The sequence below is a fragment of the Labrus bergylta genome, chromosome 1 (assembly GCF_963930695.1).
Source record: "Labrus bergylta chromosome 1, fLabBer1.1, whole genome shotgun sequence".
Taxonomy (NCBI): domain Eukaryota; kingdom Metazoa; phylum Chordata; class Actinopteri; order Labriformes; family Labridae; genus Labrus; species Labrus bergylta.
Genome location: NC_089195.1, coordinates 32,386,454 through 32,412,449, shown reverse-complemented (window position 1 = coordinate 32,412,449; position 25,996 = coordinate 32,386,454). Strand labels below are relative to the sequence as shown.

Here is a 25,996-nt window from a genome sequence, read left to right as displayed (position 1 = left end):
ATATTTACAGTGTACGAGTTCAACATGAGTCTGGTCCTTTTCGAGGTTTCTTTCTGTTTTCTTGCCACTATAACTTTGCTAAATGTTGCTTAGCGCTCCTACACGTTGCTTTGCAGGATGCACGCCGGAGCTGTTGGAGCCTTGCTCACGGGCAGTACTCGGGTAGTGACCTGGCACCTCTCCAGCTTCCATATTTTGGTCTTCACCAGGACTTGAACCAGCGACCCTTCAGGTTCCCAAACCAAGTCTCCACAGACTGAGCTACTGCCGCCCCAAAGAGTTTTGGAGTGGCGGCTGCTGCGGGAGCCTCCCTCAGTAATTTTTTGACTTTTTTAAATTATTTTTTGTGACTCATAAAAATCCCATCACTTTGACTTTAAGGTGTTTTATGTGCTTTATTGGGTCCATTTGTAGGTTGTTGTTGTTGGCCCCTTAGGTCTTAGTTGACACAGCAGACAGCCAGCAGCCTCCTTCTGTCAATCTTTGATAGCTTTGATTTTGAGTTTAACCACAATGCATCCTTCTTGTCATGAATAAAGAAAGCTTTGAAGACCAAAGCTCTTCTTTTGTTTTGTTGCTGTTTTGTGCCCCATGTGGCCACTTGAAGACGTGCAGTTGTTTTGCACTTCCTGTTAGCTTCACTGTTAGCTTGTTAGGTTACTGCTCGATATGTTGTCATAATTGTTTCAAAGAAAACCTGTAAAGCATGTGCATGTTTTCATGAAGTGTTTTTCTGTAAAACATGAAGTGTGCAATGCACGAGCATTCACACTAATACAAATATTTATAAAATACATAGATGATATTTATGTGTCCTCATGAGGCACAAAGCTGGAATCAACAGGAGAGGAGTGAGAGCAGATGAGGGCTAGAGTCTGTTGAAAGTATTTGAGGACACCTGGTGGACAGCTCGGGCATGGCAGGTTATGGGGAGGAGGAGGAGATTAATTAGGGGCCTAGGAGAAGGGAGCAGTCTGTTTTCAGAAAGGTGCTTGGAGCTCTGAAGAATATGCTTAAAATCACAGCAACGCTGTAATTCTATATCCTTTATTTTCCTCCTTTACAATGGAAGCCTCAGAGCTTCAGTTCAGACGATTACCAGAAGAGGGCAGCATTGGAGGACAGCATACACTCTCTTGCAGGAAGTGCAGATGGATGGATAGCACTTGTGCAGAATCTTCAAAGACACTTCTGGACCCTTAATTGACACAAAATATTTCCTTGGTAATAACAAAGTGTTTTTCCAGTCAATGCCAGCGTACAGATTATTCCAAACATAGATGCAGGTTTACTACAGGTGTCCCTCTGAACTATTTCTCTTGTACATTAGTTATTAGTTTTAACACTTAGAAAAGAATCAGAACAGATTTTGGCCCAAGGCCTCATTCAGATTGTCATATATATATATTTTTTTCATGTTAGCAAGGGCTGAAAAATATTCCTAAAATAGAAAATGTTCTGTACAATGTATGTTTTTTCTTTTTTTTTCGACTGCTTTTACTATTTTCCACATTTTTTGTCAACTATGAAAATAAACCTATGCATCATTTTTGCAAACAAGCGGACTGTTGTTTCACCATTCAATAACCTGAGCTTAATACAGAATTTACAAAAAAATGAACCACATTATTTGTTAACAGGCTTGATTCTGAGAAAACAAATTTAAAAAAAAAGTAGAATGAAGAAATCTAAGTATTTGATTCCCTTTTAATAAAGGGTTTCTTTTGCTAGCCTTTTGATTGTGATCTACAAAGCCTTACTATTTTTTTTTTAAATAATGAGAAGACAATAGTCTTTCCCTGTAATTAGTTATTGTGTATTTACCTTATTCTTGGAAGATAAAGATAAAGATAAAGATAAAGATAAAAATAAAGATAAACTTTATTGATCCCCCGTGGGGGAAATTTGTGCATTACAGCAGCTCCAGAAAACAAGGGACAGGAATATACTTATAAAAAATAAAAACAGAAGTTAAAAACAGATCAAACATATTTACATCATTTAAATAAAAAAATACAATAATGTAAAAAAAATACAATAATGTAAAAAAAATACAATAATGTAAAAAAATAATGTAGTGCAGTGACCAATTTTAACAAACCCAATATTGTTTAGAAAAGTCACTTGAGGGATGAATGTGGAAGCTTTCTGACGCGTGCTTAGCTCGAAGAAATGAACACAGTCCATTGATGATTTGATTTGGATATTTCAATCCATTTCTTTTTAAACACTTCTTATCAAATAAAGGAAAATAAGACGAACCACTGTTTATAAATAAAACAAACAAATCCGCGTTGGATGCGTTTAACTCCGACAGGCTGACACGGTAAAAAAAAACTGTTTGCCTCCATTCAATCACCTGTCCCACCTCACCTGGAGCCTTGCCTTAACCACAGCATCCGCCCAGGCTACACATAGTGCCCAGTAGAGGGCCAACACACACAAGCACAAGGAAAATAGCATCACACAAAACAAACACCTCATTTGGCTCCAACAAGTAGCATGAGTGCAAGATCATTTATTGTGATTGGTTGTACATTGTCGAAGGTCTATGATGCTCCAACCTTATCTGGCCAATTTTACCTGACTTCACCCTATATGATGAAACAGCACATCTTCTCCTTTTCAGATTACACTAAGCTGCTGTCGCCTTTCCTCCCTGCTCCTCTAGAAGTGGACTTTCTCCCGCAGAGCTCGAAAAAACTGCCAAATGCTTTATTGACTGCGGTCAAACCAGCCGCTCCTCGAGTTTACATGGTGAAGTGAGCCGCCCCTAAATATGAAGTGCCCACGTATTCTGATCTTTATGGTAAATGCTCCGGACTGGAGGCTTACTTCACCATGTAAACTCGAGGAGCGGCTGACTTGACCGCAGTCAATAAAGCATTTGGCAGTTTTTAGAGAACGATCTAATTACTGCCTTCTTATGCAAGTACACAAAACACCAATGTGGTAAATTTTGTCCTGCAACCCTAGTGGTGCCAATACATTTATGGACTAAATGGTAGGCTGCTGGCATGTTCCACCACTAGTGGATTGTTTTTAATTCTGCCAAATGTGCTTTCCTTCATCATTCAGCATTCATTTTGCCACTTGTTAAACTCTAATAGTAGAGGAACAAACCCCCCAACAAGGCTTTAGTTTTCGAGATACCCTTACCTGAGGTAGAACAAAGCACGACCATATTTTTTCATAACTTGAACATGTCTAGTTTATGAAACGGATTGTTGTATAAAAATATTTTACTGCAAAATAACTTTTTTTGGATGTTTTATGCATCTTACCAAAAAACGAAAATAGGTCAAATTAGGGCTTCTCCAAAAGGGACAGCTCTAGCCTTATCACATGTATCTCTGGGAATCAGAATCAGAATTTCACAAAATATGGACAGGATGTTCACAGATAGTTATTAGTTACAATTATGCAAAGTTTTTATCAATACTATTTTCATTTTTTGAATTTTTCACACTTAAACACACATGTAGTTTAGGCGGAAATTGAAAATTGAAACAAAAATTCAAAAGGTATGTATATCAAAGTCTGTCATTTTTTAAGTAAGGACACCAAACATTAAAATATGTCATTTGTATCTTCTTTAGACTGTTATCTCAACATAAAAGCAAGTTATGTGACTTCTCACTTGACCCTATGCTGTCACCAGCCCCAAACAGGAAACTAGTGCAGCCAGGATTTCAGGGCGACCTGGTACAATGGGGCCCTATGGATGTGTATGTGGGAGGAGGTGGCCACAAACAATAGATTAAGACTCAACAACAAGACACAATATAATTGTATTCTGTAATATATATATAATTAAACATTTTATAGTTATTTCTAATACATTTTGTCTCATATTTTCTATCTTGATGATTTATATGATGACACTCAACCCTCTGCTTTCAACAATATTATCACCTATGACATTGTTTCTATTTCATTCTAAAAAATTAAAGCATTGTCTTGACATCAGTTGTGAAATATTAATGATCTAAAAAACAGTATTGATATATATAACCCTGAGTTCTTAGAAATTAAACATACTTCATATAGTCTATTTGTATATCGGCCATACAGCCTGTTGTAGTTTTTTAATGTATTTCACTCATATAAAGATGGTGTGTCGTCACCATATCTCCTGCTTTTAAGAAGAACCCTAGTTACTCCAGAGGATACACTGGATGAAGGGATTGTTTTTATAATACCCTAAGTATGATAAAGTGTTAAAAAAAAGAAGCTACAATAGCTATTTTTGTTGAATGATTTATCAGGCAACCAATGGAGCTGGGATACAAAACAATTCTTATGATGGCGTAAATGTGTGTAAGGTAAATTAGGATAACAATCATGCAGACATGTTTATAAAAAACGTCTTTATACACTTATTTTACCTCATTATATATAATGACATTTGAGTTTTAAATGCTAATTACAAAGGATGATTTCCACTTAAGACAATATGGCTGTGAACCTGAGAGCTTAACACCGTACAACTAAAAACCTTTGTGTCACACTAAGCATCCCCTGGAGACAAAGTTTGACCTCTTATCTCTTCGCTGATCTTGTCCTGTGCTTGTGTAAGTTGTGTTTACTGATGAAAAATCTCCTTCTGCCAAGTTTGAACCGTCAAATATATCCCTAACTCTGAATCTTGGCTGTAGAAAATGACAGCAACCCGCTGAAAGCAGTAACGAATAAGAATAACTTCACAGAAGAAAATATATTCTATCTTAAGGTCTTGTTTGTTTTTGTAAACCATTTCACGATATCAGTATAAGTTTAAGTGAGCTCCATAACCAACAAAAACAATCCTCCCAGGAGCTTTAAAAAAAAAACAGCTGCTGCAGAAAATAACCATCAACAAAGTCAACAAACCAAACAAAGATAACATAACCAAATCAAGACATCATAACCAAATCAAGACAACACAACCAAATCAAGACATAATAACCAAATCAAGACAACACAACCAAATCAAGACAACACAACCAAATCAAGACATAATAACCAAATCAAGACAACACAACCAAATCAAGACACCACAACCAAATCAAGACATCATAACTAAATCAAGACAACACAACCAAATCAAGACAACACAACAAAATCAAGACACCACAACCAAATCAAGACATCATAACTAAATCAAGACAACACAACCAAATCAAGACAACACAACCAAATCAAGACAACACAACCAAAGACAACACAACCAAATCAAGACACCACAACCAAATCAAGACATCATAACTAAATCAAGACAACACAACCAAATAAAGACAACACAACCAAATCAAGACAACACAACCAAATCAAGACAACACAACCAAATCAAGACATCATAACTAAATCAAGACAACACAACCAAATAAAGACAACACAACCAAATCAAGACAACACAACCAAATCAAGACAACACAACCAAATCAAGACAACACAACCAAATCAAGACATCATAACTAAATCAAGACAACACAACCAAATAAAGACAACACAACCAAATCAAGACAACACAACCAAATCAAGACAACACAACCAAATCAAGACATCATAACTAAATCAAGACACCACAACCAAATCAAGACACCACAACCAAATCAAGACAACACAACCAAATCAAGACAACACAACCAAATCAAGACATCATAACTAAATCAAGACAACACAACCAAATCAAGACACCACAACCAAATCAAGACATCATAACTAAATCAAGACAACACAACCAAATCAAGACAACACAACCAAATCAAGACACCACAACCAAATCAAGACAACACAACCAAATCAAGACAACACAACCAAATCAAGACATCATAACTAAATCAAAACAACACAACCAAATAAAGACAACACAACCAAATCAAGACAACACAACCAAATCAAGACATCATAACTAAATCAAGACAACACAACCAAATCAAGACACCACAACCAAATCAAGACATCATAACTAAATCAAGACAACACAACCAAATCAAGACAACACAACCAAATCAAGACAACACAACCAAATCAAGACATCATAACTAAATCAAGACAACACAACCAAATCAAGACAACACAACCAAATCAAGACAACACAACCAAATCAAGACACCACAACCAAATCAAGACATCATAACTAAATCAAGACAACACAACCAAATAAAGACAACACAACCAAATCAAGACAACACAACCAAATCAAGACAACACAACCAAATCAAGACATCATAACTAAATCAAGACAACACAACCAAATAAAGACAACACAACCAAATCAAGACAACACAACCAAATCAAGACAACACAACCAAATCAAGACATCATAACTAAATCAAGACAACACAACCAAATAAAGACAACACAACCAAATCAAGACAACACAACCAAATCAAGACAACACAACCAAATCAAGACACCACAACCAAATCAAGACACCACAACCAAATCAAGACATCATAACTAAATCAAGACAACACAACCAAATCAAGACATCATAACTAAATCAAGACAACACAACCAAATCAAGACAACACAACCAAATCAAGACAACACAACCAAATCAAGACACCACAACCAAATCAAGACAACACAACCAAATCAAGACATCATAACTAAATCAAGACAACACAACCAAATCAAGACACCACAACCAAATCAAGACAACACAACCAAATCAAGACAACACAACCAAATCAAGACATCATAACTAAATCAAGACAACACAACCAAATAAAGACAACACAACCAAATCAAGACAACACAACCAAATCAAGACAACACAACTAAATCAAGACACCACAACCAAATCAAGACACCACAACCAAATCAAGACATCATAACTAAATCAAGACAACACAACCAAATCAAGACAACACAACCAAATCAAGACAACACAACCAAATCAAGACATCATAACTAAATCAAGACAACACAACCAAATCAAGACAACACAACCAAATCAAGACAACACAACCAAATCAAGACACCACAACCAAATCAAGACATCATAACTAAATCAAGACAACACAACCAAATAAAGACAACACAACCAAATCAAGACAACACAACCAAATCAAGACAACACAACCAAATCAAGACATCATAACTAAATCAAGACAACACAACCAAATCAAGACATCATAACCAAATCAAGACAACACAACCAAAGACAACACAACCAAATCAAGACACCACAACCAAAGACAACACAACCACAGACAACACAACCAAATCAAGACAACACAACCAAATCAAGACATCATAACTAAATCAAGACAACACAACCAAATCAAGACATCATAACTAAATCAAGACAACACAACCAAATCAAGACAACACAACCAAATCAAGACAACACAACCAAATCAAGACATCATAACTAAATCAAGACAACACAACCAAATCAAGACACCACAACCAAATCAAGACAACACAACAGAATCAAGACAACACAACCAAATCAAGACATCATAACTAAATCAAGACAACACAACCAAATAAAGACAACACAACCAAATCAAGACAACACAACCAAATCAAGACAACACAACCAAATCAAGACATCATAACTAAATCAAGACACCACAACCAAATCAAGACACCACAACCAAATCAAGACATCATAACTAAATCAAGACAACACAACCAAATCAAGACAACACAACCAAATCAAGACAACACAACCAAATCAAGACATCATAACTAAATCAAGACAACACAACCAAATCAAGACAACACAACCAAATCAAGACAACACAACCAAATCAAGACACCACAACCAAATCAAGACATCATAACTAAATCAAGACAACACAACCAAATAAAGACAACACAACCAAATCAAGACAACACAACCAAATCAAGACAACACAACCAAATCAAGACATCATAACTAAATCAAGACAACACAACCAAATAAAGACATCATAACCAAATCAAGACAACACAACCAAAGACAACACAACCAAATCAAGACATCATAACTAAATCAAGACAACACAACCAAATCAAGGCACCACAACCAAAGACAACACAACCAAATCAAGACAACATAACCAAATCAAGACAACACAACCAAAGACAACACAACCAAAGACAACACAACCAAATCAAGACACCACAACCAAATCAAGACAACATAACCAAATCAAGACACCACAACCAAAGACAACATAACTAAATCAAATACAACACAACCAAATCAAGGCACCACAACCAAAGACAACACAACCAAATCAAGAGAACATAACCAAATCAAGACAACACAACCAAAGACAACACAACCAAATCAAGACAACATAACCAAAGACAACACAACCACAGACAACACAACCAAATCAAGACAACATAACCAAATGAAGACAACACAACCAAAGACAACACAACCAAATCAAGACAACATAACCAAATCAAGACATCATAACTAAATCAAGACAACACAACCAAAGATAACACAACCAAATCAAGACAACACAACCAAAGACAACACAACCAAATCAAGACACCACAACCAAAGACAACACAACCAAAGACAACACAACCAAATCAAGACAACACAACCAAATCAAGACAACATAACCAAATCAAGACAACACAACCAAATCAAGGCACCACAACCAAAGACAACACAACCAAATCAAGACAACACAACCAAAGACAACACAACCAAATCAAGACAACATAACCAAATCAAGACAACACAACCAAAGACAACACAACCAAATTAAGACAACATAACCAAATCAAGACAACATAACCAAAGACAACACAACCAAATCAAGACATCATAACTAAATCAAGACAACACAACCAAATCAAGGCACCACAACCAAAGACAACACAACCAAATCAAGACAACATAACCAAATCAAGAGAACACAACCAAAGACAACACAACCAAATCAAGACAACATAACCAAATCAAGACAACACAACCAAAGACAACACAACCAAATCAAGACAACATAACCAAATCAAGACAACACAACCAAAGACAACACAACCAAATCAAGACAACATAACCAAATCAAGACAACACAACCAAAGACAACACAACCAAATCAAGACAACACAACAAAATCCAACACAACCAAAGACAACACAACCAAATCAAGACAACACAACCAAATCAAGACACCACAACCAAAGACAACACAACCAAATCAAGACAACATAACCAAATCAAGACAACATAACCAAATCAAGACAACACAACCAAATCAAGACAACATAACCAAATCAAGACAACACAACCAAATCAAGACAACACAACCAAATCAAGGCACCACAACCAAAGACAACACAACCAAATCAAGACAGCACAACCAAATCAAGACAACATAACCAAATCAAGACAACACAACCAAAGACAACACAACCAAATCAAGACAACACAACCAAATCAAGACAACACAACCAAAGACAACACAACCAAATCAAGACAACACAACCAAATCAAGACACCACAACCAAATCAAGACAACACAACCAAAGACAACATAACTAAATCAAATACAACACAACCAAATCAAGGCACCACAACCAAAGACAACACAACCAAATCAAGAGAACATAACCAAATCAAGACAACACAACCAAAGACAACACAACCAAATCAAGACAACATAACCAAATGAAGACAACACAACCAAAGACAACATAACCAAATCAAGACAACACAACCAAAGACAACACAACCAAATCAAGACAACACAACCAAATCAAGACAACACAACCAAATCAAGACACCACAACCAAATCAAGACATCATAACTAAATCAAGACAACACAACCAAATAAAGACAACACAACCAAATCAAGACAACACAACCAAATCAAGACAACACAACCAAATCAAGACATCATAACTAAATCAAGACAACACAACCAAATAAAGACATCATAACCAAATCAAGACAACACAACCAAAGACAACACAACCAAATCAAGACATCATAACTAAATCAAGACAACACAACCAAATCAAGGCACCACAACCAAAGACAACACAACCAAATCAAGACAACATAACCAAATCAAGACAACACAACCAAAGACAACACAACCAAAGACAACACAACCAAATCAAGACACCACAACCAAATCAAGACAACATAACCAAATCAAGACACCACAACCAAAGACAACATAACTAAATCAAATACAACACAACCAAATCAAGGCACCACAACCAAAGACAACACAACCAAATCAAGAGAACATAACCAAATCAAGACAACACAACCAAAGACAACACAACCAAATCAAGACAACATAACCAAAGACAACACAACCACAGACAACACAACCAAATGAAGACAACATAACCAAATGAAGACAACACAACCAAAGACAACACAACCAAATCAAGACAACATAACCAAATCAAGACATCATAACTAAATCAAGACAACACAACCAAAGATAACACAACCAAATCAAGACAACACAACCAAAGACAACACAACCAAATCAAGACACCACAACCAAAGACAACACAACCAAAGACAACACAACCAAATCAAGACAACACAACCAAATCAAGACAACATAACCAAATCAAGACAACACAACCAAATCAAGGCACCACAACCAAAGACAACACAACCAAATCAAGACAACACAACCAAAGACAACACAACCAAATCAAGACAACATAACCAAATCAAGACAACACAACCAAAGACAACACAACCAAATTAAGACAACATAACCAAATCAAGACAACATAACCAAAGACAACACAACCAAATCAAGACATCATAACTAAATCAAGACAACACAACCAAATCAAGGCACCACAACCAAAGACAACACAACCAAATCAAGACAACATAACCAAATCAAGAGAACACAACCAAAGACAACACAACCAAATCAAGACAACATAACCAAATCAAGACAACACAACCAAAGACAACACAACCAAATCAAGACAACATAACCAAATCAAGACAACACAACCAAAGACAACACAACCAAATCAAGACAACATAACCAAATCAAGACAACACAACCAAAGACAACACAACCAAATCAAGACAACACAACAAAATCCAACACAACCAAAGACAACACAACCAAATCAAGACAACACAACCAAATCAAGACACCACAACCAAAGACAACACAACCAAATCAAGACAACATAACCAAATCAAGACAACATAACCAAATCAAGACAACACAACCAAATCAAGACAACATAACCAAATCAAGACAACACAACCAAATCAAGACAACACAACCAAATCAAGGCACCACAACCAAAGACAACACAACCAAATCAAGACAGCACAACCAAATCAAGACAACATAACCAAATCAAGACAACACAACCAAAGACAACACAACCAAATCAAGACAACACAACCAAATCAAGACAACACAACCAAAGACAACACAACCAAATCAAGACAACACAACCAAATCAAGACACCACAACCAAATCAAGACAACACAACCAAAGACAACATAACTAAATCAAATACAACACAACCAAATCAAGGCACCACAACCAAAGACAACACAACCAAATCAAGAGAACATAACCAAATCAAGACAACACAACCAAAGACAACACAACCAAATCAAGACAACATAACCAAATGAAGACAACACAACCAAAGACAACATAACCAAATCAAGACAACACAACCAAAGACAACACAACCAAATCAAGACAACATAACCAAATCAAGACAACACAACCAAAGACAACACAACCAAATCAAGACAACACAACAAAATCCAACACAACCAAAGACAACACAACCAAATCAAGACAACATAACCAAATCAAGACAACACAACCAAAGACAACATAACCAAATCAAGACAACACAACAAAATCCAACACAACCAAATACAACACAACCAAATCAAGACAACACAACCAAATCCAACACAACCAAATACAACACAACCAAATCAAGACAACACAACCAAAGACAACACAAACAAATCAAGACAACATAACCAAATCAAGACACCACAACCAAAGACAACACAACCAAATCAAGACAACACAACCAAAGACAACACAACCAAATCAAGACAACACAACCAAATCAAGACAACACAACCAAATCAAGACAACACAACCAAATCAAGACATCATAACTAAATCAAGACACCACAACCAAATCAAGACACCACAACCAAATCAAGACAACACAACCAAATCAAGACAACACAACCAAATCAAGACATCATAACTAAATCAAGACAACACAACCAAATCAAGACACCACAACCAAATCAAGACATCATAACTAAATCAAGACAACACAACCAAATCAAGACAACACAACCAAATCAAGACACCACAACCAAATCAAGACAACACAACCAAATCAAGACAACACAACCAAATCAAGACATCATAACTAAATCAAAACAACACAACCAAATAAAGACAACACAACCAAATCAAGACAACACAACCAAATCAAGACATCATAACTAAATCAAGACAACACAACCAAATCAAGACACCACAACCAAATCAAGACATCATAACTAAATCAAGACAACACAACCAAATCAAGACAACACAACCAAATCAAGACAACACAACCAAATCAAGACATCATAACTAAATCAAGACAACACAACCAAATCAAGACAACACAACCAAATCAAGACAACACAACCAAATCAAGACACCACAACCAAATCAAGACATCATAACTAAATCAAGACAACACAACCAAATAAAGACAACACAACCAAATCAAGACAACACAACCAAATCAAGACAACACAACCAAATCAAGACATCATAACTAAATCAAGACAACACAACCAAATAAAGACAACACAACCAAATCAAGACAACACAACCAAATCAAGACAACACAACCAAATCAAGACATCATAACTAAATCAAGACAACACAACCAAATAAAGACAACACAACCAAATCAAGACAACACAACCAAATCAAGACAACACAACCAAATCAAGACATCATAACTAAATCAAGACACCACAACCAAATCAAGACACCACAACCAAATCAAGACATCATAACTAAATCAAGACAACACAACCAAATCAAGACAACATAACCAAAGACAACACAACCAAATCAAGACATCATAACTAAATCAAGACAACACAACCAAATCAAGGCACCACAACCAAAGACAACACAACCAAATCAAGACAACATAACCAAATCAAGAGAACACAACCAAAGACAACACAACCAAATCAAGACAACATAACCAAATCAAGACAACACAACCAAAGACAACACAACCAAATCAAGACAACATAACCAAATCAAGACAACACAACCAAAGACAACACAACCAAAGACAACACAACCAAATCAAGACACCACAACCAAATCAAGACAACATAACCAAATCAAGACACCACAACCAAAGACAACATAACTAAATCAAATACAACACAACCAAATCAAGGCACCACAACCAAAGACAACACAACCAAATCAAGAGAACATAACCAAATCAAGACAACACAACCAAAGACAACACAACCAAATCAAGACAACATAACCAAATGAAGACAACACAACCAAAGACAACATAACCAAATCAAGACAACACAACCAAAGACAACACAACCAAATCAAGACAACACAACCAAATCAAGACATCATAACTAAATCAAGACAACACAACCAAATCAAGACATCATAACCAAATCAAGACAACACAACCAAAGACAACACAACCAAATCAAGACACCACAACCAAAGACAACACAACCACAGACAACACAACCAAATCAAGACAACACAACCAAATCAAGACATCATAACTAAATCAAGACAACACAACCAAATCAAGACATCATAACTAAATCAAGACAACACAACCAAATCAAGACAACACAACCAAATCAAGACAACACAACCAAATCAAGACATCATAACTAAATCAAGACAACACAACCAAATCAAGACACCACAACCAAATCAAGACAACACAACCAAATCAAGACAACACAACCAAATCAAGACATCATAACTAAATCAAGACAACACAACCAAATAAAGACAACACAACCAAATCAAGACAACACAACCAAATCAAGACAACACAACCAAATCAAGACATCATAACTAAATCAAGACACCACAACCAAATCAAGACACCACAACCAAATCAAGACATCATAACTAAATCAAGACAACACAACCAAATCAAGACAACACAACCAAATCAAGACAACACAACCAAATCAAGACATCATAACTAAATCAAGACAACACAACCAAATCAAGACAACACAACCAAATCAAGACAACACAACCAAATCAAGACACCACAACCAAATCAAGACATCATAACTAAATCAAGACAACACAACCAAATAAAGACAACACAACCAAATCAAGACAACACAACCAAATCAAGACAACACAACCAAATCAAGACATCATAACTAAATCAAGACAACACAACCAAATCAAGACATCATAACCAAATCAAGACAACACAACCAAAGACAACACAACCAAATCAAGACACCACAACCAAAGACAACACAACCACAGACAACACAACCAAATCAAGACAACATAACCAAATGAAGACAACACAACCAAAGACAACACAACCAAATCAAGACAACATAACCAAATCAAGACATCATAACTAAATCAAGACAACACAACCAAAGATAACACAACCAAATCAAGACAACACAACCAAAGACAACACAACCAAATCAAGACACCACAACCAAAGACAACACAACCAAAGACAACACAACCAAATCAAGACAACACAACCAAATCAAGACAACATAACCAAATCAAGACAACACAACCAAATCAAGGCACCACAACCAAAGACAACACAACCAAATCAAGACAACACAACCAAAGACAACACAACCAAATCAAGACAACATAACCAAATCAAGACAACACAACCAAAGACAACACAACCAAATTAAGACAACATAACCAAATCAAGACAACATAACCAAAGACAACACAACCAAATCAAGACATCATAACTAAATCAAGACAACACAACCAAATCAAGGCACCACAACCAAAGACAACACAACCAAATCAAGACAACATAACCAAATCAAGAGAACACAACCAAAGACAACACAACCAAATCAAGACAACATAACCAAATCAAGACAACACAACCAAAGACAACACAACCAAATCAAGACAACATAACCAAATCAAGACAACACAACCAAAGACAACACAACCAAATCAAGACAACATAACCAAATCAAGACAACACAACCAAAGACAACACAACCAAATCAAGACAACACAACAAAATCCAACACAACCAAAGACAACACAACCAAATCAAGACAACACAACCAAATCAAGACACCACAACCAAAGACAACACAACCAAATCAAGACAACATAACCAAATCAAGACAACATAACCAAATCAAGACAACACAACCAAATCAAGACAACATAACCAAATCAAGACAACACAACCAAATCAAGACAACACAACCAAATCAAGGCACCACAACCAAAGACAACACAACCAAATCAAGACAGCACAACCAAATCAAGACAACATAACCAAATCAAGACAACACAACCAAAGACAACACAACCAAATCAAGACAACACAACCAAATCAAGACAACACAACCAAAGACAACACAACCAAATCAAGACACCACAACCAAATCAAGACAACATAACCAAATCAAGACACCACAACCAAAGACAACATAACTAAATCAAATACAACACAACCAAATCAAGGCACCACAACCAAAGACAACACAACCAAATCAAGAGAACATAACCAAATCAAGACAACACAACCAAAGACAACACAACCAAATCAAGACAACATAACCAAATGAAGACAACACAACCAAAGACAACATAACCAAATCAAGACAACACAACCAAAGACAACACAACCAAATCAAGACAACATAACCAAATCAAGACAACACAACCAAAGACAACACAACCAAATCAAGACAACACAACAAAATCCAACACAACCAAAGACAACACAACCAAATCAAGACAACATAACCAAATCAAGACAACACAACCAAAGACAACATAACCAAATCAAGACAACACAACAAAATCCAACACAACCAAATACAACACAACCAAATCAAGACAACACAACCAAATCCAACACAACCAAATACAACACAACCAAATCAAGACAACACAACCAAAGACAACACAAACAAATCAAGACAACATAACCAAATCAAGACACCACAACCAAAGACAACACAACCAAATCAAGACAACACAACCAAAGACAACACAACCAAATCAAGACAACACAACCAAATCAAGGCACCACAACCAAAGACAACACAACCAAATCAAGACAACGTAACCTAATTATTATTGATGATGATAGTTTTTGTTTGATAACGACGACTTATAAGATGGTTTCTATACTGATTGTGCTTCCAAGAACTGCTGTCAATGTTGTGCTTTGCCTCTGTGCACTGCCTGTCAGCATTAGTGTCCGATCTGACTTAAAGCTGTTAATTTGCACATACTGACATCGTTTTCCTGCTCTCTAGATCCTCGCTTTTGTTTTACTTACTCTCTGATGTATGTTGCTTTGGATAAAAGTGTCTGCTATATAAATTGTAGAACTGTAGAAATGCATTCAACACAATCAAATACAGCAAAATAAAGGCAATCAACAAAAAGTAGACAATACTGACACAATAACCACATGCAGCCAATACATCAAAATGCAAGGAAAAGTCATTACCATCTACAGGCAATCCAGCCACAGACAATAGAACATAGCTAAATGTATTTTCAAACAAAAAGGTTGTGAGTTTGGTTATATGTTGTCATTTTTCTTAGAATAGATTATATGAATGGAGAATCCGAAGGGGACTATTATCTTTGGAGGCAGGGCAATGTTGATCAGACGCTAAATGCTCATCAGACTAAAGCCAGTGGGTGTACAAGTGATTTTGATGCCTGCGAAAGGTTTAACCATCTGCAATCTTTTCTATTGATGATCTAGTTGTGGTGTCTTGATTTGGTTATGGTGTCTTGATTTGGTTGTGTTGTCTTGATTTGGTTGTGGTGTCTTGATTTGGTTATGGTGTCTTGATTTAGTTATGGTGTCTTGATTTGGTTGTGTTGTCTTGATTTAGTTATGGTGTCTTGATTTGGTTGTGATGTTTGGTTGGTTGACTTTGTTGATGGTTATTTTCTGCAGCAATTGTTTTCTTAAAGCTCCTGTGAGGTAAGAGGTCAAACTTTGTCCCCAGGGGATGCTTAAGTGTGAGGCAAAGGTTTTTAGTTGCAAGATGTTAAGCTCTCAGGTTCGCAGTCAGTTTGTCTAAACATGGAAATCGTCCTTTGTAATTAGCATTTAAAACTCAAATGTCATTATATATAATGAGGTAAAATAAGTGTATAAAGACGTTTTTTATAAACATGTCTGCATGATTGTTATCCTAATTTACCTTACACACATTTACGCCATCATAAGAATTGTTTTGTATCCCAGCTCCATTGGTTGCCTGATAAATCATTCAACAAAAATAACTATTGTAGCTTTTTTTTTTAACACTTTATCATACTTAGGGTATTATAAAAACTATCCCTTCATCCAGTGTATCCTCTGGAGTAACTAGGGTTCTTCTTAAAAGAAGGAGATATGGTGACGACACACCATCTTTATATGAGTGAAATACATTAAAAAACTACAACAGGCTGTATGGCCGATATACAAATCGACTATATGAAGTATGTTTAATTTCTAAGAACTCAAGGTTATATATATCAATACTGTTTTTTAGATCATTAATATTTCACAACTGATGTCAAGACAATGCTTTAATTTTTTAGAATGAAATAGAAACAATGTCATAGGTGATAATATTGTTGAAAGCAGCGGGTTGACTCTGAGTGTCATCATATAAATCATATACAAGATAGAAAATATGAGACAAAATGTATTAGAAATAACTATAAAATGTTTAATTATATATATATTACAGAATACAATTATATTGTGTCTTGTTGTTAAGTCTTAATCTATTGTTTGTGGCCACCTCCTCCCACATACACATCCATAGGGCCCCATTGTACCAGGTCGCCCTGAAATCCTGGCTGCACTAGTTTCCTGTTAGGGGCTGGTGACAGCATAGGATCAAGTGAGAAGTCACATAACTTGCTTTTATGTTGAGATAACAGTCTAAAGAAGATAAAAATGACATATTTTAATGTTTGGTGTCCTTACTTAAAAAATGACAGACTTTGATATACATACCTTTTGAATATTTGTTTCAATTTTCAATTTCCGCCTAAACTACATGTGTGTTTAAGTGTGAAAATTTCAAAAAATGAAAATAGTATTGATAAAAACTTTGCATAATTGTAACTAATAACTATCTGTGAACATCCTGTCCATATTTTGTGAAATTCTGATTCTGATTCCCAGAGATACATGTGATAAGGCTAGAGCTGTCCCTTTTGGAGAAGCCCTAATTTGACCTGTTTTCGTTTTTTGGTAAGATGCATAAAACATCCAAAAAAAGTTATTTTGCAGTAAAATATTTTTATACAACAATCCGTTTCATAAACTAGACATGTTCAAGTTATGAAAAAATATGGTCGTGCTTTGTTCTACCTCGGGTAGGGGTCTCTCAACTTTTAGGGGCCCAAGTTCCTCTACTATAAGGGCCTGATTTAACTAAGCTCCCAAGTAAAGAGTACTAAATTGCGTGTTCACTCCAAAAGTTTGCACGTTTGGTTGGTGGGCGTTTTGCGGGTGATCTACTAAGATTTGCGCGAATGACATCAGGTGCAAACCTTGTGGAGGCGGTAATATTTAAGTTAGTTTTTTTGCGTGTTCTACTGGTTTACATCACGGAGCGTTTGGACAGAAAGCAGGATGACTGCAAGCGCAAAATAGGTATTAGTGGGAGAGGCAAATAAACGCACAATACTTTCGAGTTATAGCAGATAAATCTCAATATTACAAAGAATATTTTGGTTATAAGAAAACCTCGGCATTAAACAGGGCCTCTCTTTTCTTCCCTTCATCTTAAGAATGAAGTGTCATACATTGCGCAGGAGGTGTGAGCTGTGTCCTCTTTGGCACGGACGCTCTACACTCGCCGTTGTTGCGCACCGGACAGCTGGCCAGCGCTGTGTCTGATCGGATATAAATGCCCTGGAAAGAGGTATCGAAGACGGGGGTACAAACAGTGGTGAGGTCCCCCAATCCAAGCGTCCTACAGAGTGCTCAGCAGCGGGCTTTAGAGGAAGGAGACGAGCGCATTATGGAGAGGAGCGCACCGGAGGGGGCGAGCTGGGGGAGAGACGCACGACCCGAGAAAAAGGAAATATAAAAAATATATAATGTTGGCGAAAAGAGGGAAATAGGAAGACATAAATGTCAATGTTGAAATTCTATACAATGCAGAGGCTGTGAATGTTCAGTTTTGTTTGGCTATATGGCAACAATAGCCTGTAGTTTAATCAAGGTGTTCCTCTTCCTTAACGATTAGAATATTGAATCAAATTAAAAAATGAATGCATGCCATTTATTTTTCTGTCATTTGAAAGATGTAAACACTGTGATGTTGCGGCCTTCTTGACCTCTGAATTTCCATGCCAAAAATGCATTTTTGTCCTCCTCCTGGTCGTTTTTCTCATCCTCTGCCATTGTCGTTCGGTTGTGTGGAAAATGCTCTCGCGCACTGACTTGCAGCGCACCTGCGCACATAATGCCACCTGCTTCTGCATCCGCACAGTGCAACCTGCGTGTAGTGCCGTAAAGTAATCTCTACCGGCAATCCTTTGTTTGAGAAAGTAACTGTATTCAGAATACACCAATTTAAACTGGAACTAAAACGGAATACAATTACTCTTATTTTGTATTTTAAATACGTAACGCCGTTACATGTAATCCGTTACTTCCCAACCCTGCCGACACCACATGAATGCAGCATAAAGCATTCAATTATTTTACTTTCATTTCAGGTAAAGGAACATGGCCTCCGCTGGTTTTCTGCTCTTAACGCTCGCTGTCCTCAACAGTGCATGGAGTTCACAGAGTAAGTTTAAGATCCTCCGTCATATGGAGTTTGAAATATTTGATTCTTCTTGGTATTCATGTGATTCTTTCTTCACAGCCTTTGTGAAAATTCACTGCAAGACTCAAAACATCGGACAGTATGAGCAGGAGTCACGACTTGACTGTGTAATCCACTACTCTGAAGGAGAAGTAGAAGATCCTGAAATCATGTTGGTAACTTGGAGTAGAGAGGGGGTTGAAGAACCCATACTTAAATACGACCAAGGAAAACTTACATCGTTGCCTGGATATTCATTTGCTGAACCGTCCTGGAACAACAAGAACGTGAACGTATCCCTGCTCATTCACAAAACTGCTGTTAAGGACGAGGGAGTTTATATATGTTTTGTGACCACAGACAGTGGTTTTAACAAGAACCACACCAGACTGAGCGTCACAGGTGAGCTCTAAGATAAAACTTTGTCTCAGCTTTTTGGCACACACACACACACACACACACACACACACACACACACACACACACACACACACACACACACACACACACACATCATTTTGAGGGAATGATTTATCTCTGAAGCAGCCCCTGAGAGCTCATTTTTGTGTCTGTTTGTGTAAACATTTATAAGATTAAAGACAGAAGATGGACTGCAGGAAAGATGTAAAAGTGAGCTAGATGGAATGTAGATTGTGTGGAGAACGGGAGACTTTCCTTCCCCATCAGGCTGGTATTTACCTTCAACAGAGACTGTTCAATGTTTGCTCGGTGTCTTTGCTACTTTCTGTTTCTTTATGACATATAAGATGTCTGCTGTCATTAAGTACATTTGCTTATCACACATCAAATATCAGTGGTAAAATAATAGTGTGATGATTGATGTCGAGGGTTGAAGTTCAGATTAATAATCATGTTTCATCTCCATCTTCTCCTTCAAGCCAAATACGGAGTGCCAACTATTCAGCCTCAACCTCAGGACATTGGTCTCAACACCGACGGTTCCCTGACATGCAAGTCCACCGGCTACCCAAAAGGCCGACTCAGCTGGTTTGATAAAGACAACAAGCCTTGGTTAGACCAACCCGAGGTGGAGGTGCTGAAGACAGAGAATGGTCTGTTTATCCTCTCAAGCACGCTGAAAATACAGCGAGGATCCTCCTTCTCCCAGTACACCTGCAAAGTGTTCAACGCCAGAGGAGACGAAGAGGCGGAGGAATCCTTCAAAGTGCAGAACAAACCATCGGCCGGAGGTATCTGTTGTCGAGCACCACACATGATACTCGTTTCCTTCTTCACACAACAACCGGTACTTTTTGTCAGATTTCTTTTAGCTACAGTCACATGTTATGTCATGCAAAACATTTTTTTGAAGCAACACCGACGTCAATGCAGTTACGCAATCAGGTCTTCTTTTAGGATCGCTCAACTAAGAGGAACTTGAACCCAGGGGGCCGTCATAGAGGGAGGAACGCCAGGAGGATTTATCAGAAGTACAATTCAATTCAATTCAAAAAACTTTATTTGTCCCCGGGGGGCAATTCAAAGGCACACAGAGCAATAAATTAACAACAGTGCAAGTAAACGAAACATTTGAACCTAAATAGAAAGTGTCAATTTAAATAAAACTTAAAGCTTAAACTTAACTTAAAAACACAAAATATAAAAAAGTAGATATAAGTGGACAGTGATCGGACTAACAGATGTAAACAGAACTATATGCAGTAAACGAGAAATAAATATATATATACAGAACTATGTGCAAGTAGGCAAATACTAAATGATAAGTTATTAAGGTACATGGTGAATAATGGAACAGGGTACGATATGGACATAGATTTGATCTGAGGAAATGATTGAGGCCTAGCAATCAAAATCTTGTAACTGAAGACATGAATGATGGTGACTTGTAGGTTCCCTTTTTTTAAAATTTATTCATTCAGGTAGCCGGCCCGGCCTTATCTCACCCGTCAGCACAAACACTGAACAGTCCAGACTTTGCTGTACTCACTAAAGCTGTTTTCACATATGCACTCCAGATGATATCTAGATAATTGCAGGAGGACCGCTCCGGAGATTCTCCCGACCTAGCCGTTCACCAGGCACCACGGGGTGGCCAATCAGATTTCAAGGGGGGGCCCACGCCAACCCTTTTTAGACACGCCCCTGTTTGTAGGCGGCTATAGATGTCGAAGATGGAAACTGTGTGAGTCCGATACAAACTCAAAACACAGAATCAGGCTGCCAGAAGCTCAATAAAGACGTTCCTGAAATACGACATATTTCTATAAATCAAGATGTTAAAGAAGGGTGAATATTCAGCGTTATCAAATCGGATTTGCAGGTGTTTGTTTTTTTCTAGAAAATGAAGAACCTGGGTGAACCTTAGGGCTTATTTGGCAGCACCCTTGATTTGAACACTAACTGTTATTTTAACCATGAGAGCTGAGTCCAAAGAGCAAAATATCCCCAGGAGTGTTTTGATTATGCAGGGGAAAAGAAAATCTTGGCAGCTCAGACTGAACTTGTAAACATTAAACCACAAAGAGGCTGAAGCTTCCTTAAAAAAACAAGTCGGAGCAACTTTTCCTCCCACGTTGCTTCAGTTTTGTTTCCTTCCATCTTGTAAGACATCAATAAGTCTCCAAGTTTGACCCAATACTTTCTCTAAACCATGGGGGGGTCAAGCTTCTTGATTTCATGAAAGTTTTGATCCATTGTTCATACTCTTTGACAGGAAAACTCATGAACTGGTTCGTTGATATCTGTGCAGTGACCTTAGCCGAGCTGTTACAAGTCCCCACATCTGCTGAATGCAGTAAACGGTCACTTATCATCAGCTGATTAATATCTGTTTTGCAGTCGACAGTCGCGCGTTTTCAACACCAAAATCCCCTCCAGTCGTTGTCTTTACTTTCTACTTTGTCTGGGAGGGCAGATCATTAACTCAGACCCCCCCTCCCCCCCTAGAGAGAAAGAGAAAGTGAATGTTTGCAGCTAAAAGTATCACAGGGGGAATTTCCCACCACTGCATGACACGCCAACCTGGTTCCAAATATCTTCTTCTATGTTCTATCTTTATATCCATGTGAAGTATTACATCTGTAACTTTTTATTTTCTTCTATTTTATTTATTCAGGGCTGGGACAAGACGCCAAATACTCAAACATGATTTTGGACACCAAGATAGGGGCTCCTGTGTTGGTCGTCGGGTCTCTGATCTTGCTAGTGTTTTACAAAATACGATCTCAGCGTGAGTACCATTAAATATATATCTGTATATTCAACATGGCAGCCTGAATTCAAAAACTGACCATTGAAAATGCATTCTTGTTTATTTAACATTTAGCCATCTTAACTTTAAATCTCTTGAAATTCAAAATGGTATTAATATATTGAAACCTATGTCATTTTGCACCAGAGGAGGATGTTGGATGCTGTCCTGCATCCTGGACTTTGCAAATGCATTGTTGTAAGACCTTAAAGGGGACATACTGTGTTATGAAAAATCCTCTTCTACAGTGTTTTTGAACATTTCTTTGGGTAACCTGAGTGTCTACTGACCCACAAAATGTGAAATAAACCCATCCAGTCCTTTGTTTGTGGTCTGCATAAGTCTTACAACACAGAGAAAAATGCTCTGTTTCAAATGTGCTCTCCTTGCGATGTCACAGTGGGATTCTGGTAAAATATAAATAAAACCCTCCCCTGATATCTCCACACATGGACTCCACCCCCAGACTAAAACAAAACTTTAGCGCAGGTCGGCCATTTTTATTCTCTCTACAGAGGAGTGATGAGAAGATGAGTCTCGAGAACGTCTTTGTGTTTAAAGTCACGATTTAATCTTCATTCACACTCTGACATTTCATCTGTTTTTCAGAAGATGATCAGGAAACGGAGGGAGATGTTCAAGAAAGTCTGACTACAGGTAAATATAATTCAAACATTTGAGTTGGATTGTCACTTTTTAAACAATATAATTCTAGTAAGAATTAGACGACATTAAAAAAAAACAGTTTCGATACCTCGTCCCAAGTGCACAATTTTGGTTGAATTTCCATTTTTTATTGCCAAAAATGTACAGGCAAACTCCTGCACATTGTCTGAAATTGCACATAATACATTGGCAGCAATGTGTTTGTGCAATTTAGACAGTCACCACTTCTGCTGTCTGTTTGTTAGACATAAAAAACCATCACATCTTCATGACACATGAGTGTGAATTTGAATGAGCCATTGCAGCTTTGTGTTCAAAATATTAGGGCTTCAACACTTGCCACCTGCCAGATTTTTTTCCACAGCTGAGTGAGCTGATGTGAAAACACAGCAGGATATAATCAGGAGAATTCAGCTCAAGCCAATAGGAGGGGGGAGTGACGTTTATATACTGTGACTGCTGCACCGTGCATATAGATTTTCAGGCAGATGTGAAAACAGCTTGTGACTGAAGGTCTTTAGTTTTTATTAAAGCTTCAATACTTTTTGATATAATGCATCATTAAGGATTCTCAGATTGTCTTATTTTAAAACAAGTGGCATCAAAAACTGTTGCAAATTCAGACAACCAAACAAGGTAATAAGTTTGTTACTAACCCTCCCTCTTCCTTTCTTTTTCTCTTCATCTCTCTGTGCAGGAGAAACCAAGACCACTCTTACTGACGACCACTGAAATCAACACTTCTTGTTTGCTTGAGCCCGCATCAGCATTTTAACTTTTCCTAATGCAAACATCCATGTACATAACCAGGTAAAGCTTGTATCACTGTGATTTAACAGAAACTGCAAGCGCTTTGTTCACCCTTAATCTACCAAGTAAACAAGCTCCAATCAAGTTTAAAATGTCAACAAAGACTGATATATCGCTGACAACAGGAGTAAAAGGGGTCCAGGTCAGGCTCTGTTGTCTTAAAGTAACCACATTGGGAACCGTTCCGACACCACGGAGTCTCTGATGTTGATTTATGGAGGACAAAAGTGTATAATGTGATGATTTAGCCCACGCAATAACTGTAGCTTTTGGCAGCTTATCAGCCTCCTTCTTACTCCCTCTTCACGTTCCATGTCTTTAGTGAAGGGTTAGAATCATGCAATACTTTTAATTCGTGTTTGTGTGTGTGTGTGTGTGTATGTATTTTAAGAAAATGCAACTATTTCCTGCCAACGTTTCTTTTATTCATATATGTTGTGCTAGGAGGGGTTAGAGGCATAAAAACAGGCGTGCTTGCTGTTGCCATGGTGCTTTCAGACACTCTCTGCCAGTCTGCGCGGGCGCAATCAGGAGAACAAAAAAGTTTGGGAATTTCATTCACTGTGTTAGAGTATGCAGTCATAAGACAAACATTTCAGTAATGCCAGACATCCATCAAACTGGTCGGAGGCAACAGAGCAGGCTGTGATAGGCCCTTTTTTTGAGGTTTGGTTTATTTAACTTTTTTCACAACCGAGTTCTCAGAGAAACCGCCTCGCATGCCTTTAAAATCTTGAATTCTGATCGAGCCTGCGTGTCAAGCTCGAGCCTGTCAGACCAAATATTCTCTACTGTACTGAAGACAAGCCAAAAGTGGAAAACAAAACTCCTAATCAATCATGAATGTGAATGATTAACTGTTCTGTAACACACAGTTAATCATTGACCTGTTTGGAGAAAAAGCGTTTATGAAGTTTATGAGTTTATGAAATCAACGACAAACGTCCTTAAACTACTGTCAGTCATTCAGATTCTGTGTGTCGTGAAAATTAGGTTTATATACATGTATGTGTTTGTAAAATGAACTGTATACTCTTTTAATTATTTTTTTATCGTGTTTTTTAGCACTAGCACCTTGTACAAACTGTGAATTGTGATTGTATGGTAATAAAACAAAGTCTAAATAAAAAAAACATAAAACAACCCTGTGATAAAGTTTCATGTTGTGTGTCATGAAGGATAGCTCTTGTTTAATGAAAATAAAAAATACATTCAGGCAAAAGTGGTGCA

At 37.2% G+C, this 25,996-nt stretch overlaps 1 protein-coding gene across 1 annotated transcript; it reads left to right on the top strand.

The window, feature by feature from the left end:
- Window positions 1–19,976: 19,976 nt before the first annotated feature.
- On the top strand, window positions 19,977–25,909 carry LOC136179066 (CD276 antigen homolog). The gene is made up of 6 exons (XM_065954112.1): window positions 19,977–20,040; window positions 20,119–20,460; window positions 20,958–21,269; window positions 23,156–23,269; window positions 23,900–23,947; window positions 24,654–25,909. The coding sequence occupies exons 1-6, from the start codon at window positions 19,977–19,979 to the stop codon at window positions 24,686–24,688; spliced, it is 915 nt and encodes a 304-aa protein (XP_065810184.1). The 3' UTR covers window positions 24,689–25,909.
- The last annotated feature ends 87 nt before the right edge of the window (window positions 25,910–25,996 follow it).